This window comes from Eschrichtius robustus, chromosome 3 (assembly GCF_028021215.1).
Source record: "Eschrichtius robustus isolate mEscRob2 chromosome 3, mEscRob2.pri, whole genome shotgun sequence".
Classification (NCBI taxonomy): Eukaryota; Metazoa; Chordata; class Mammalia; order Artiodactyla; family Eschrichtiidae; genus Eschrichtius; species Eschrichtius robustus.
The window spans coordinates 131,961,793-131,976,764 of NC_090826.1; the positions used below are offsets into that span (position 1 = coordinate 131,961,793).

The window sequence follows — 14,972 nt, forward strand, 5'->3', positions numbered from 1 at the left end:
TTTCTTTTTTTTTTTTTTTTTAAAAACTTGTTTATTTTTGGCTGCGTTGGGTCTTGTTGCTGCTCGTGGGCTTTCTCTAGTTGTGGCCAGTGGGGGCTACTCTTCGTTGTGGTGCGCGGGCTTCTCATTGCGGTGGGTTCTCTTGTTGCAGAGCACGGGCTCTAGGCACGCAGGCTTCAGTCATTGTGCACGTGGGCTGTTGAGCGCAGGCTCCGTAGTTGTGGTGCATGGGCTTAGTTGCTCCATGGCATGTGGGATCTTCCTGGACCAGGGCTCGAACCCGTGTCCCCTGCATTGGCAGGTGGATTCTTAACCACTGCGCCACCAGGGAAGCCCCTAACCCATGTTCTTTTGATAGTGATCGTGGTCTCCTTTTTTTTCTACTTGTGATCAAAACCAGTCTAGAATCATTGCTTGGAGTGGTGATGCACTCTGTCAATTTGATTTTGTCTCCTGGCCTGATTATACTTCCTACTGCTTTCTGATTCTTAAAGGATTAACTGAGTGCACCCAAAACCTTCAACCAAAGATTTTGTGTTTATCTTTCATCCCTTCTTACTATTATGTCATATGTTTGGTAGTTGAATATGAAAGATTAGCATATTATAACAGGAATGCACTCTAATTATGAAACTGAGCAGGACCCTCTGGGGCTCCGGGGCATGGAAACCTTTCTGCGTCCCATGTTCCTTGTTTGCAGGGAACAGACTGCAGCCTCCATGACCTTCCTGAGTCCCAAAAGGCAGATTCAAAGAGTTGCTAATCAGAGAAGGGAGAGGATTCAGAGACAAGGGAGGAGCACCAGAGAAGGCCACCTGAGGCCAGATTAAAGAGAAACCAGAGAAGCCCATCAAGAGATTACCTGAGACCAGATTAAAGGAGTGTAGGCCTTGCACACACCCTAATCTTATCAGCAACCCCACCCTTGAACTATTGCTCTAAAACTCACCAAATCCTCCCAGTTGGGACACACAGTTTTTCAGGGCAGGAGCCCGCTGCGTCCCCCTTTTGCCTGGCAAAGCAAAAGAACTATTGTTTTCTACTTCACCGAAAACTCTGTCTCCGAGATTCAATTTGGCACTGGTGCACAGAAGCCGAGTTTTCGGCATCAATTACCTAGTCCTAATTCTTGCTTCTGATTTTGGAGACAGTAAAAGGATGGTTTATTAAAGGTTCTTTGCATAACACATCTGGTACAGCTCTATATCCAGAAGGTAGATAGATTATATTTGTGACCAAGCTGAAGAGGGCACATCAAATAGACCCTGGGCTTATGGGAGATGTCAGCTCAAATTTGAAAGGTCTTTCTTCTCATGTATGATGACTTGCATGACAAGGAAACTGTGTATTCTGTGGCAACTTTGTTTCTGACTCTGTCACCTTGAGCATTTAAGATTCCTGTCTCTTGACTTTAATATCTCAACATTTCTTCAGAGTCATTGGGCTGAACTCAGAGTCAAAATTCAGCCCCAGTATGTTTTTCTTAACAAACTATTTAATTTCTTTATTCATGAAGAAATATTGCTCTGGTTTTCAGGAAAAAAGGGACAAGGGAGTCTAGCAAATAGCCCCTAATTACCACCTCTAGTTGTACACATACTACTTGAAAGCAAGCACTAAAACAAACAACAAAGCAATAAGAACAGTAGTGGAAATCCAGTGTGATGCTTATAATTCCCCTCATACAGTCTGTCCCAGTTATCGGAAACACTATTTTTCTTTGTTTTGTTTTGTTCGCCACTGGCAGTTTAACCACATCACACAGATAAGACTTACAAATTTCAATTAATAACTTTAGACTTCAGTGTCACTGCCATTTTGATCAAGGAACTTGACTTTTGCAAGCCCTGAGCCAATTTATTGTAAAAACAATAATTTTATGTGAGCATTCATTAAATAGCACCTAAAATTTATAATAAGCCTCTCAGAGAAGGGAAAAGACCTTTAAAAATCTCATGTTTAATTATTATTGTATGTGAAAATGAAAACAGATTTTACTAATGATGTATGGAAGTCTTGGGAAAATACTTAATAAAATAGTGATAGATGTGACAGTATTGATTTTGACTCTCTTTTTCTGTTTCAGGGTTTGAACATAATCTTTCATGTAGCCTTGGCTCTCCTAAAGGTAAGTCTGTTTTTATGTTTAAGTTACCAAACTGTCTTACCTCTCTGCCCTTGGAACTGGGCATCATTCAAGTTACAGCCTTTGACTCATTCTAGATTCTTGAAAGAAAGAAAAAAAACGACTTCTCTGAGTAACTCTGATCCTCTCTCCTTCCCCCGTCCTTTTTTGTTGTTGTTTATTTCAAGTTTGGTTTTCTTATAATCCATTTAATCTTGCTATCACAGCACTTTTTCCAGTAAGATAAAAATATTTCCATTCATTCAAGTTCTATGATATGAGAAAAAAACCTGTTTTCTGTCAAAATAATGCCAGCTTTCTTCTTAAAATACTTATCATAATAACATCCCTAAAGGTACCTAAACATATAATTGAATTATTAGAAAGCTTCTGTAATACACTGACTAAAAAAGAAACTGCTACATTTCAATTTGCAGTTCTTTCTCTGATAGCTAGAAATTTATAAGACATGTTAGATTTCAATTATAATTACCTTGTTGGATTTTATATCAACATATCAATGCAGCTTTAAAAGTGTGGAAACAGCAAGACATTTGCTGCAGAGTTGATGAAAATAACCTGGTTGGTTTTTGTCCTTCAGTTAAAGATGAAGTTCTGTTATTGAAGGTGATAATTGCCTTGTTTATAAAAAGATGCAGGCTCACCCTTTTCCCAGTAAAATGTAATGGTTAAAATTGCAGACACCGGACTCAAGACAGATTTGGTTCTAATATCAGCTCTAGTGTATGACTTTGGGCAAATTACTCCTAGTACTCAGACCCCGAATTTTGAGATAATAATGAAAACTAATTTATAGGATTGCTAAACCATATGATACATAAAATTCTCTTAACATAATGTCTGGAAAATTGTATCGCCTAATAAATGGTAGCTGTCATTATTGTGATTACTATTATATTGATGAAGTAATTCAGAATTTGTTACTAGATTCCCTATAATTCTTCCAGATTTCCCAAAAGATAATAACTTGAATCTTCAGAGAAGCTCTTGATATTTTAGGAGAGCTTCCATACTTTTTTTTTTTTTTAAAAGAAATCTCCATTTTAATTTTTATTTATTAATTTATTTATTTTTGGCTGTGTTGGGTCTTCGTTTCTGTGCGAGGGCTTTCTCTAGTTGCGGCAAGTGGCGGGGGGGGGTCACTCTTCATCGCGGTGCGCGGGCCTCTCACTATCGCGGCCCCTCTTGTTGCGGAGCACAGGCTCCAGATGCGCAGGCTCAGCAGTTGTGGCTTACAGGCCCAGCCGCTCCGTGGCATGTGGGATCTTCCCAGACCAGGGCTTGAACCCGTGTCCCCTGCATTGGCAGGCGGATTCTCAACCACTGCGCCACCAGGGAAGCCCGAGCTTCCGTACTCAACCGTTAAATACCTTGATTCCAAACAAAGGCATCACATAATATAAGCCCTATGCAACTCAAGATGTGGGCTGCTGCTCCTCATCTCTTATTCTGTCAAACATTTGTTTTTTATGAAGTGCGTAAACTGTACTTCAAATGTTTCATTAAATCATTTTGAGTTTAGATATGAACAGTTCACGTGACAAAGTTACTTTAGAAGTTAAGGAAAATATTTTAAATATTTTCAATAAAGTAACAAGCGTCTTTGCGTATATCTTTCAATGAAATCATGGATCTCTACCTCATTTTTTTTTCTTGTCATTAAAACAAATCAAAACCAAAAGATGCTTTCTGCAGAGGGCTGGAATAAGACTTTTAGACTGCCTAAGCAGTGAAAGTATTATGTAATTAAGACTAAAAACAATATTAAACCGTAAAGTAAGTATAAGGAAGTCCAACAAAGATTTGATTTTTCCTATCATGTCTAATTTTTTTTGTTTCAGATATTACATCTTTCCCAAAATGCCTTTTCTCATTTTTAATGACCTTTCTTTACTAGTGCTCTTAGCCCGTGCTTTGTCCGTCTTTTGAGGGTAACCCAGGACTTCGCCTCTGGATATCAGACCTGTACTCTGTGTCAGCCTAATAATTTATTCATCTGGTAAATTATCCCCCTGGTTGACAGGTTTTGGGGGCTTGATTGTATTGTTTTCATTTATTTATGGCCATGTTAACCCAGACATGGCCTGTGCAGGGGACATTCTCTGGCCACTGGGCAGAAAGGCTTTTGTATCTTCTCTAGCAATGCATGGATACTCATCTAATATCATCCTGGAGAATGTCTAGTTAGAGAAGATAAAAAGGAGAGCTTTCCCATTACTATAGGTTTATATTTATCTCTCTTCCTTGTTTGAGTCCTGGAGCTGACCTCACATAGAGACAGTACATATATAAGCTGCACTGAAGTGTACTTAATTGATCTGATTGCCCCACCTAGAAAAAGAGTACTCCAAACACATTTGACAGTGACTAACTTTTAGCTTCTAATCTATCAGATAAAAGAATATAAACTTGTTTATATCAGAATAACACAATTAGGGATAGTTCAAAGTGCTTATGAACCCAGCCTAACTAATTTTCAGTATAGCTGCAGAGGGACCTTAGATTTCTCTGTATTTCTTGTGATGAGGGGAATCAGAAAGGGAAATAACATTACTTGAGCACTTACTGTGCGCTAGGTGTTAACGTAGGTTATCTCATTAGCACATATCAAATGTGTTATTTGTAGGAGAATCATGAACTGTGTTAGAGAAAACGATCTAATTCTCTCCCTCAGTTGATTATTGAGGGAGCCAAGGCCCCAGATTGCCTAAAATCTTTTGGCTTAGAAAAGGCAAAGCTGAATTTATAATTTTAAGCAGCATAAACATCGGTAAACGTCTCTGTTGCTCAGTATGGTTTATAGACACCTACTTTCTGAATGGGAGCTACTTCCTTTTGGGTTAGAAACAGTCTACCAGGCAGCTAGAAAGCTACTGAGCTAAAAGAATGATTCGCTCCAGTAGGTAGCATCATTAAATCATTTAGGATGTTGGCAGTGTCCACTAGGTAGGTTGGATATATTCCTAAAAATCTAATTCACTTATTATATGAAACATTCAGTAGTCATAGCATAGTACATTATAATAGATTGGAGATGATCAGTCAGAATTAATCTTAGCCACTTCATGTTGGCAGAGAAAATTTCCAATCAGAATAGGCTCTTTGCTTTCCAACAGTGATTAAGAAGTAAATGACAGAATGTTTTTCTCTCCCCAGCCTCCACCCCCAAGCTCATTTTGTGTCTTATATGTGCTGGGATTGACATACACACACTACTATATATAAAATAGATCACTAATAAGGACCTACTATATAGCACAGGGAACTCTACTCAATATTCTGTAATAACCTATAAGGGAAAGGAATCTAAAATAAGAGTGGATATATGTATATGTACAACTGATTCACTTTGATGTACACCTGAAACTAACACAACATTGTAAATCAACTATACTCCAGTAGAAAAAAAGAAAAGGCCATTCATAACCCTACCCCAGAGGTAACCATAATAAAAATTGGGTATAAAATCTTTCTCGCATGCTTTAGTCTATTGAATATGTAAGCATGCATTACCTACCTACATATACACATATATGTATATATAAACCAATATGTTTTAATATGGCTTTGAGGGTTACAGATAAGAAGATGGGGAGGTAGTGGGTAAATCTAAAAGAACAATGTGAAAGGATGAACATATTTATTTTCTTTAAAAAAATGCTGTTGAACAAGACTGTTTTTCATTTAATAATATATTATGCATATCTTTCCTTGTCACTACACACATGTAGTGGTTAAAAGCATGGATGCTGGAGCCAGACTGGTTGAGTTTAAGTCCCATCTCACACAATTTATCCGGTGATCTTAGGTAAATTACAGTTTCTCCATCTTTAAAATGGGGAGGTTAGTAATACCTATCCCATAAGATTGTTGTTCAGGTTTAATGAGTTAATATACAGTTGGTGCCTGTAACTTAGTAAGCACTACAGTGCACCCAGGTGCTATTATTACACATAGAACTTGCTTAGCCTTTTAAATGGCTGCTTATTTTTCTGTTGTATGTATCATAATTTATTTAACCATTTTATATTTAATTTTTATGGACATTAAAGTCGTTTCCAGAGTTTCCTGTTAAACAAAACTGTAACAAACATCCTTAAACGTCTATCTTTGCATACTTATCTAATAATATCTTCAGGATAAATTCCTAGGAGTGTAATTGCTAGGTCAAACTATAATCACATTTTAATTTTTGATGCATATTGCAAAATTGCTTTCTGTTAGCAACCATACTCTTGAAAAAACAAAATTTCTAAATATGCACTTTTATGGACCCTGAAAGCAAGTTTTAAAACAAAGCAGCTTAAAAAGTAATTATTATTAATAATTTGTTTCGTTGTAAACAAGTGAAACTCCTCAGACAATTTTGAAGACTCCAATGTTATGTTCTTTTGTTTAGAAACATCTAGTTTTTTTAAGGAAGTCAGTTGATCCTGGCTAAATTTTAGAAGAATGAGCCTTAGCTTGGAGCGGCTTTATGTATTATGTGAAATTTCTTAAGTATATATCTTTGATGTTTTTGGCTTTTCAACCCTCTCCACTATGGTGTGTTTCCTTATCATTCTACTGAAGCGTTTTTGGTCGTCACGAATGAAATCTAGTAGACATCTTTCCATTTTTATCTAACTTGATCTCTCACCAGTTTTCAAAGCAGCATGACACAGCACTTCCTTTTCTCCTCCTCCCCCTCTTCCTCCTGAGGTCAAATCCCATCTCTGACAATTTATCCAGTGATCTTAGGGAACTTACAGTTTACCCATCTTTAAAATGGGGATATTAGTAATACCTATCACGTAGGATTGTTGTTAGAGTTTAATGAGTTAATATATGATTGGTGCCTGTAACTTAGTAAGTACTACAGTGCACGCAGGTGCTATTATTACACGTAGAGCTTCTCCTCTTCCTCCTCCTCCTCCTCCTTTCCCTCTCCCTCTCCTCCCCCTCCCTCTTCTTCTCCTTCTCTCCTTCTCTCCTTCTTACATTCTCCTTTGGCTTCTTATTTTTTATCTCCCTCTCTACTTCTTCTCATTTTCCTTTACTCACTCCTTTTTTTGTCCCTAGTCATCAATTTGGAGTTCCATTGACCTTCAGCCTTTATTCTGTTAATGTTACACATCACGTTGATTGATTTGCGGGTGTTAAACCACCCTTGCATCCTTGGGATAAATCCTACTTGATCATGGTGTATGTTTTTTTAATGTACTGTTGAATTTGGTTTGCTAATATTTATTTATTTATTTAGCTGCACTGGGTCTTAGTTGCAGCAGGCAGCCTCCTTAGTTGTGCCTCGTGGGCTCCTTAGTTGTGGCACATGGGCTTCTTTTAGTTGCAGCAGGCGGGGTCCTTAGTTGCAGCTCTAGGGCTCCTTAGTTGCGGCTCACCTGCTCCTTAGTTGTGGCAGGAGGGCTTCTTAGTTACAGCTCACAGGCTCCTTAGTTGCGGCATGTGAACTCTTAGTTGCAGTGTGCATGTGGGATCTAGTTCCCTGACCAGGGATCGAACCCGGGCCCCCTGCATTGGGAGCACGGAGTCTTATCCACTGCACCACCAGGGAAGTCCCTGCTAATATATTTTGTTGAGGATTTTTGTATCCATGTTCATCAGCGATATTAGCCTAAAATTTTCCTTTTTGTAGTGTCTTTGTCTGGCTTGGTATTAGGGAAATGCTGGCATCCTAAAGTGAGTTTGAAAGAGTTCCTTCCTCTTCAGTTTTTTGGAATAATTTGAGAAAAATAGGTATCAACTCTTCTTTAAATGTTTGGTAGAATTCACCTGTGAAACCTTCTGGATGTGGACTTTTTTTTGTTGAGGGTTTTTTGATTATGGATTCAATTTCATTACTAGTAATCGGTCTGTTCAGATTTTCTGTTTCTTCGTGATTCAGTCTTGGAGGATTGTATGTTTTTAGGAATTTGTCCATTTCTTGTAGGTTGTCTAATTTGTTGGTGTATAATTATTCATAGTATTCTCTTATGATCCTTTGTACTTCTGTGATATTGGTAGTAATTTTTCCTCTTTCATTTCTGATTTTATTTATTTGGGCCCTCCTCCTTTTTTCTTGATGAGTCTGGCTGAAGGTTTATTGACTTTGTTTATCTTTCTAAAGAACCAGCTTTTAGTTTTATTGATCTTTTCTATTTTTTTTTTTTTTTTTTTTTTGGTCTCTATTTCATTTATTTCTCTTCTGGTTTTTATTATTTACTTCCTTCTACTAACTTTTGGCCGTGTTTGTTCTTCTTTTTCTATTTCCTTTAAATGTAAAGTTAGGCTTTTTCAGTTAAAATTTTTCTTGTTTCTTGAAGTACGCCTGTATTGCTGTGAACTTCCCTCCTAGAACTGCTTTTGCTGCATCTGAAAGATTTTGGAACATCGTGTTTCCGTTTCTGTTTGTCTCAAGGTTTTTAAAAATTTCCTCTTTGATTTCCTTATTGACACATTGGTTGTTTAATAGCATGTTGTTTGGTCTCCATGTGTTTGTGTCTTTTCCAGTTTTCTTATAATTAATTTCTGGTTTCGTATCATTGTGGTTGGAAGAGATTCTTGATAAGATTTTAATCTTCTTAAATGTATTGAGACTTGTTTTGTGGCCTAACGTGTGATCTATCCTGCAGAATGATTCGTGTGCACTTGAAAAGAATGCATTGTGCTGTTTTTGGATGAAATATGCTGTATATCTCTATTAAGTCCCTTGATCATTTAAAACCAATATTCCCTTATTTATTTTCTGTCTGGATGCTCTACTCATTCATGTAAGTGGCGTAATTGAAGTCCCCTGCTATAATTGTATTGCTCTCTATTTCTCTCTTTATTTCTATTAATATTTACTTTATATTGGGTTGGCCAAAAAATTCATTTGGGTTTTCGTAAGGTGTTATGGAAGAACCCAAATGAACTTTTTGGCCAACCCAATATATTTAGGTGCTCCTATGTTGGGTGTATTAATTCTTGCAAATGTTATATCCTCTTGTTGGATTGACCCCTTTATCATTATGTAATGTCCTTCTTTGTCTCTTGTTACAGTCTTCGTTTTAAAGTTCATTTTTCTGATATAAATGTTGATATCCCAGCTTCTTTCTTTTTGTTTTCAATTGTATGGTATATCTTTTTCTATCCCTTCACTTTCAGTCTGCAACTGCCTTTAGATTGAAGTGAGTCTCTTGTAGGCAGCATATAGGTCTTATTTTTTTAACCATTCAGCTATTCTGTGCCTTTTGTTTGGAGAATTTAGTCCATTTATGTTTAAAGTAATTTTTGATAAGTATATACTTATTGTCATTTTGTTAATTTTTTTCTGGCTGTTTTTGTAGCTCCTCTCTGTTCCTTTCTTCTTCTCTTCCTCTCTTCCCTTGTGTTTTGATTGTTTTCTTTAGTATTATATTTAGATCCCTTTCTCATTTTTTTCTGTGTATTTACTATAAGTTTTTTCTTTGTGGTTACTGTGGGGTTTACATGTAACATCCTATGCATGTACAGTCACTGCGTTTCATATTTTTGATGACACATTTTACATCTTTTTAGTTTATGTATCTCTTACTTATTGTATTTTTAATTAATTTTAATAATTTTGTCTAACCCTTCATATATGCTTTGTAAGTGATTAATCCACTACCTTTAGTATTTGTTTACCTTTTTTGGTATGATTTTTACTTTCATATGTTTTCATTATTAATTAGTGCCTTTCCTTTTTAGTTTAGGGAAGTCCCTTTAGTATTTCTTATAAGGCCAATTTAGTGGTGACGAACTCCTTTAGCTTTTGCTTATCTGGAAAACTCTTAATCTCTCCTTAAATTCTGAACAATAACTTTGCCAGGTAGAGAATTCTTGGTTGGCAGGGGTTTTTTTCTTTCAGCATTTTGAATATGTCATGCCACTCTTTTCTGGCCTGTTAAGTTTCTGCTGAAAAAAATCTGCTGATAGCCTTATGGGGTTTCCCTTGTAAGTAATAAGTTGCTTTTCTCTTGCTGGTTTTAAGAGTCTCTATCCTTAACTTTTACCATTTTCATTATAATGTGTCTCAGTGTGTTTCTCTTTGGATTCATCCTATTTGGAACTTTCTGGGCTTCCTGGACCTGGATGTCTTTTTCCTTCCCCAAATTAGGGAAATTTTCACCCGTTATTTCTTCGAATAGTTTTTCTGGCTTTTTCTTTTTCTCCTATCCTCTTGAGACCCCTATCACTTAAATGTTATTTCACTTGATCTTGTCCCAGAGGTCCCTTAATGTTTCCTCACTTTTTAAAAAAATTAATTAATTTATTTATTTTTGGCTGTGTTGGGTCTTCGTTGCTGTGCACAGGCTTTCTCTAGTTGCAGCGAGTGAGGGCTACCCTTCGTTGCGGTGCACGTGCTTCTCATTGCGGTGGCTTCTCTTGTTGTGGAGCACGGGCTTTAGGCATGCAGGCTTCAGTAGTTGTGGCACGAGGGCTCAGTAGTTGTGGCTTGCAGGCTCTAGAGCACAGGCTCAGTAGTTGTGGGGCACGGGCTTAGTTGCTCTGCAGCATGTGGGATCTTCCCGGACCAGGGCTTGAACCCGTGTCCCCTGCATTGGCAGGCGGATTCTTAACCACTGCGCCACCAGGGAAGTCCCTTCCTCACTCTTCAAAATTCTTTTTTCAGTTTGCTGCTCTGTCTGGGTGTTTTCCATTGCTTTGTCTTTCAGCTCACTGATTTGTGCTTGTATTTCATTCATTCTGCTGTTGAACCCTTCTAGTGTATTTTTCAGTTTAGTATAATTTCTGTTTGATTCTTTCTTATATTTTCTGTATATTTGTTGAAGTTCTGTCTGTGTTCTTCCATTCTTCTCCTGAGATCAGTGAGCATCGTTATGATCATTATTTTGAACTCTTTATTAGGTAGATTGCTTACCTCCATTTCATTAAGGTCTTTTTTTCTGGGGATTTGCCATGTTCTTTGGTTTGGAACATATTCCTCCATCTCCTCATTTTGCCTCTCTGTGTTTGTCTCTATGTATTAGGGAAAATGCCTGTCTCCCTCCGTCTTGAAGGAGTGGTCTTTGGTAGGAGCTGTTCCTTATGGCCAAGAAGCACAATCTCCGCTGGCCACCAGAACCAGGCCCTCTATGGGTATCTGTCACGTGGGCTACATGCACCTGCTGCTTGGAATAGGGCTGAGACTGCTGTGAGGGGAGGGTGGAGCTCCAGGTGCTCACCTGCTCAATTGTGGCCCATCTGCTGCACAGGGAGAGTGGGGCTCAGGGCCCTGGCCCAGCCTGGTTTCTGCTGGGCTGCTATGCAGGGAGGGCAGGACTCAGGGTGCTCACCTGTCCCAGCTCTGTGTGGAGTGGGAAAGGTTAAGAGCACTCACCCAACCAGTTGTGACTCATTTGCTGTGTAAGGGGGGCAAGGCTTAGGGTGCTCACCCAGCCCAGTTGCGCCTCTATAACTTCTGTGCTAAGGTGGGACTTGGGAAGCTCTACCGTACTGGTTGTGGCTCAGTCTCTGCACAGGTTGGGTGGGGCTCAGGACACCCACCCAGGCTGGTTGCCTCTAGGCTACTGCATGGGGAGGGTGGGGCTCAGGACACTTGCCTGGACCAATTGTGACCCAGCTGCTGCATGGGGAGGGCAGGGCTCGGGGTGCTCCAGAGCAAAGTTGAATAAAAGTGGAAAGAGCCTGCATCTTTGTCTTGTTCTTGATCTCATTTACTTTCTTTCAGAAAAGTTTTATTACTTAGATCTCCATTTCTGGACTACCACTACCACTACTATCACCACCACCTTTTTCTGCCACATGTGGTAGTAGTTCAGCCATATTAGGGTGATGAACAAATTATTTGCTAAAGATCAAAATTGCCATGTGTAAGGAGTAGTAAAGCTCTTCCCCTTATTCTGGAGAAACCTTCATTGTACTCTTCTATGTGATTTTTGTGTTTGTCATCACTGTGATTCAGACTAGATTTATAAGAAACTCCAGTACTTTTTTTTTCAGCTATGTTGAAATATAATTGACTTTTTTGCAGATTTTATTATTTTTAAAAGAAGAAGCTTTGTGTATGTCTGGGCTTATGTAATCTACTTGCTTAATTAAAAAACTTTTTTCTCAGAGATTATTCATTTGTCCCTGCCTACTCCATTTACTTCAGTATTCAGCTTTTAGAAAGAAATAATTTCACATTACATGAGAAATAGAAAATATATTTGTGTTATAGTACTTTTTTTTTCCAGTTCAGCTTGTGTGATTCTGATTTGTATATCAAATAGAATCCAAATGCTTAACTGAAACATCTCTTTCCTTAAATAAACTTCCCTCATATCAGTAGCTTGCTACGACAAGTTTTTATGTCACTGAACCTTCTTTCCAGAAATCTGTCTGGAATTCCATTGGAGAAATAGCCATTCATATTTCTTATTTTGGCCCCCTTCAAAAGCTTCCAGTTTACCCTGCTGTCAGTAGCCTGGAAGCTCTGTCATAAGCCATGCCCTGTGTGTCCTATCCTGCTTCCTTGTCCAGTGCCCCTTCTACAGCTAAAATAACCTCCTACCATTCCTTTTTAGGACTTCCTTGTTTTCTCACCTTTAATAACCTGTTATTTTGTAATCTTTCACTTGCTATCTACCAACTCATCTTCCATTCCCTATTCAGAACTCTCCTAGGACACATGAAATGCACTGTATACTAATAACATTTGTTCGTTTATTTGTTCATTCAGCAAATGACTTTTGAGCACCTATTGTGAGCCAGACACTGTGCTTAATGATATGGATACAACAGTAGACACATAGTCCCTATTCTTAAGTTGTTTGAAGTAGTATCTGACAGTCCTCTTAATGCATGTGAACAAATAAAATCTCTTTTTCTCACTTCCCTTCTCCTCCCTCAAAAAAAAAAAAATATCTTCCCACCAATCTACAGTAAGAGACTGTCCCAATTTATTTTAGTTATGTCACAGTATTGCAAGTCCCTACAGCAGTATAACTCAAAGTGATTCTTAACCGTTAGTGTCCTCCAGAATCACCTAAGTCCCAAGGAATTTGTTTAAATCGAACATTTCTGAATGCCTCCTCTCACCCATCCCTCACCCTCAAGATCTGATGCAGGCAGTTCCGGAACCAGAAGGGTAGGAATACTCATGAGTTACGTAGAGCAGGAATTCTCAGTCTTAACTCTACATCAGAATCTCCTGTATATTAGAGTTAACTTTAAACATTTTCTGATTCTGAGTTGTACAGAACAATTTCATTTGAATATCTAGGTGGGACCCAAGTATCACTATTTTAAAAAACTCCCCAGGTGATCCCAGTGTGCAACTAAGCATCTACTACACTGTGATCAAACATTCAAAATTAAATTATCTAAACAAAGTGGTAGCGAGGGAACAAGGAGAAGAAAACACATGTGCAATTAGAGGAGGCATTCAGTCACACTTAGAAAATGGATGGTCCTTATTTTCATTATTAGCAATTGCTAATGTGTCTGTTTTGTCTCTGTGCTCCTCCATCTCAATGCCCATTTTTTAGGATTGTAGCAATTGCTTAGTGGGGCCTTGAGGTTCCTGAGGAGTATGTTAAGGGGAGCCCCTTTAAAATGGAGACAAAAGAAGTACCTGGGTTGAGGTGTGGATTGTGATTCAGCTAATTCATGTTGGGTTACCAAGGGTTGCTTTAACCAGAAAACCTAATTTATAAAGCATAGCTCATCCACTATTAGTATCTTCAAACCAGGAAAAGAGTCTTAATAGAGAACCCAAAAATTCTAAAATTGGGCCTTGTTTATATATCTAGAGAAGACCATAATTTGAAAAGATACATGTACCCCAGTGTTCATTTCAGCACTATTTGCAATAGCCAAGACATGGAAGCAACCTAAGTGTCTGTCAACAGATGAATGGATAAAGAAAATGTTGTGTGCGTATATATATATATATATATATATATATATATATATATATATATATATATATATATATATATATATATGTATATATATATATATATATACACACACACACACACACATATATATATAATATATACACAATGGAATATTACTCAGCCATAAAAAGAATGAAATAATGCCCTTTGCAGCAACATGGATGGACTTAGAGATTATGGTACTAAGTGAAGCAAGTCAGAGAAAGACAAATATCATATATCACTTATATGTGAAATCTAAAAAAATGATACAAATAAACTTATTTGCAAAACAGATAGGCTCACAGACAGAGAAAACAAACTTATGGTTACCAAAGGGGAAAGTGGGAGGGAGAGATAAATTAGGAGTTTGGGATTGAAATACATACACTACTATATATAAAATAGATAACCAACAAGGACCTACTGTATAGCACAGGGAACTATACTCAATATCTTGTAATAACCTATAATGGAAGAGAATGTTAAAAAAGAACATATATATATTTATATATATATATATATATATATATGTATAACTGAATCACTTTGCTATATATCTGAAACTAACACAACATTGTAAATAAACTATACTTCAGTAAAAATTAAAAAAAATAGAAACAAAAATGACCAATAAACATTAAAAAAGTAGGGAGTACCTGAGAACTCTGTGATGTAACCCATAAATAAAACAAAATAAAATAGGGCCTTGTTTATTTGAGAGAGTAAAAAGTCAGTTATTATTCAGCACTGTGCTGGCTGGTTAAATACTCCTTTGACCTTTCAAAGTATAATTCCCCTTTTCCTTTCTGTTGACATCGGAAAGAAGGATCAATTCATGTTCCAGAGATTCTCTACCTGCAGGACCATATTTGAATACCATACAGGGTTAAAAAACAAGAAGTGAAGAGCAAAACACCTTGAAAATAGACAATGGATTTTAGTTCTCCCTAGTCTTT

General features: G+C 37.5%; 1 protein-coding gene across 4 annotated transcripts in view; it reads left to right on the plus strand.

The window, feature by feature from the left end:
* The window catches only part of RABGAP1L (RAB GTPase activating protein 1 like), a 665,825-nt gene that overhangs the window by 481,034 nt on the left and 169,819 nt on the right, over nucleotides 1–14,972 (plus strand). For all 4 annotated transcript variants that reach the window (XM_068541282.1, XM_068541284.1, XM_068541285.1 and 1 more), the window contains exon 18: nucleotides 2,087–2,128. In XM_068541282.1, coding sequence (XP_068397383.1) covers nucleotides 2,087–2,128 — 42 coding nt within the window. The remainder of the gene's footprint in view (nucleotides 1–2,086; nucleotides 2,129–14,972) is intronic.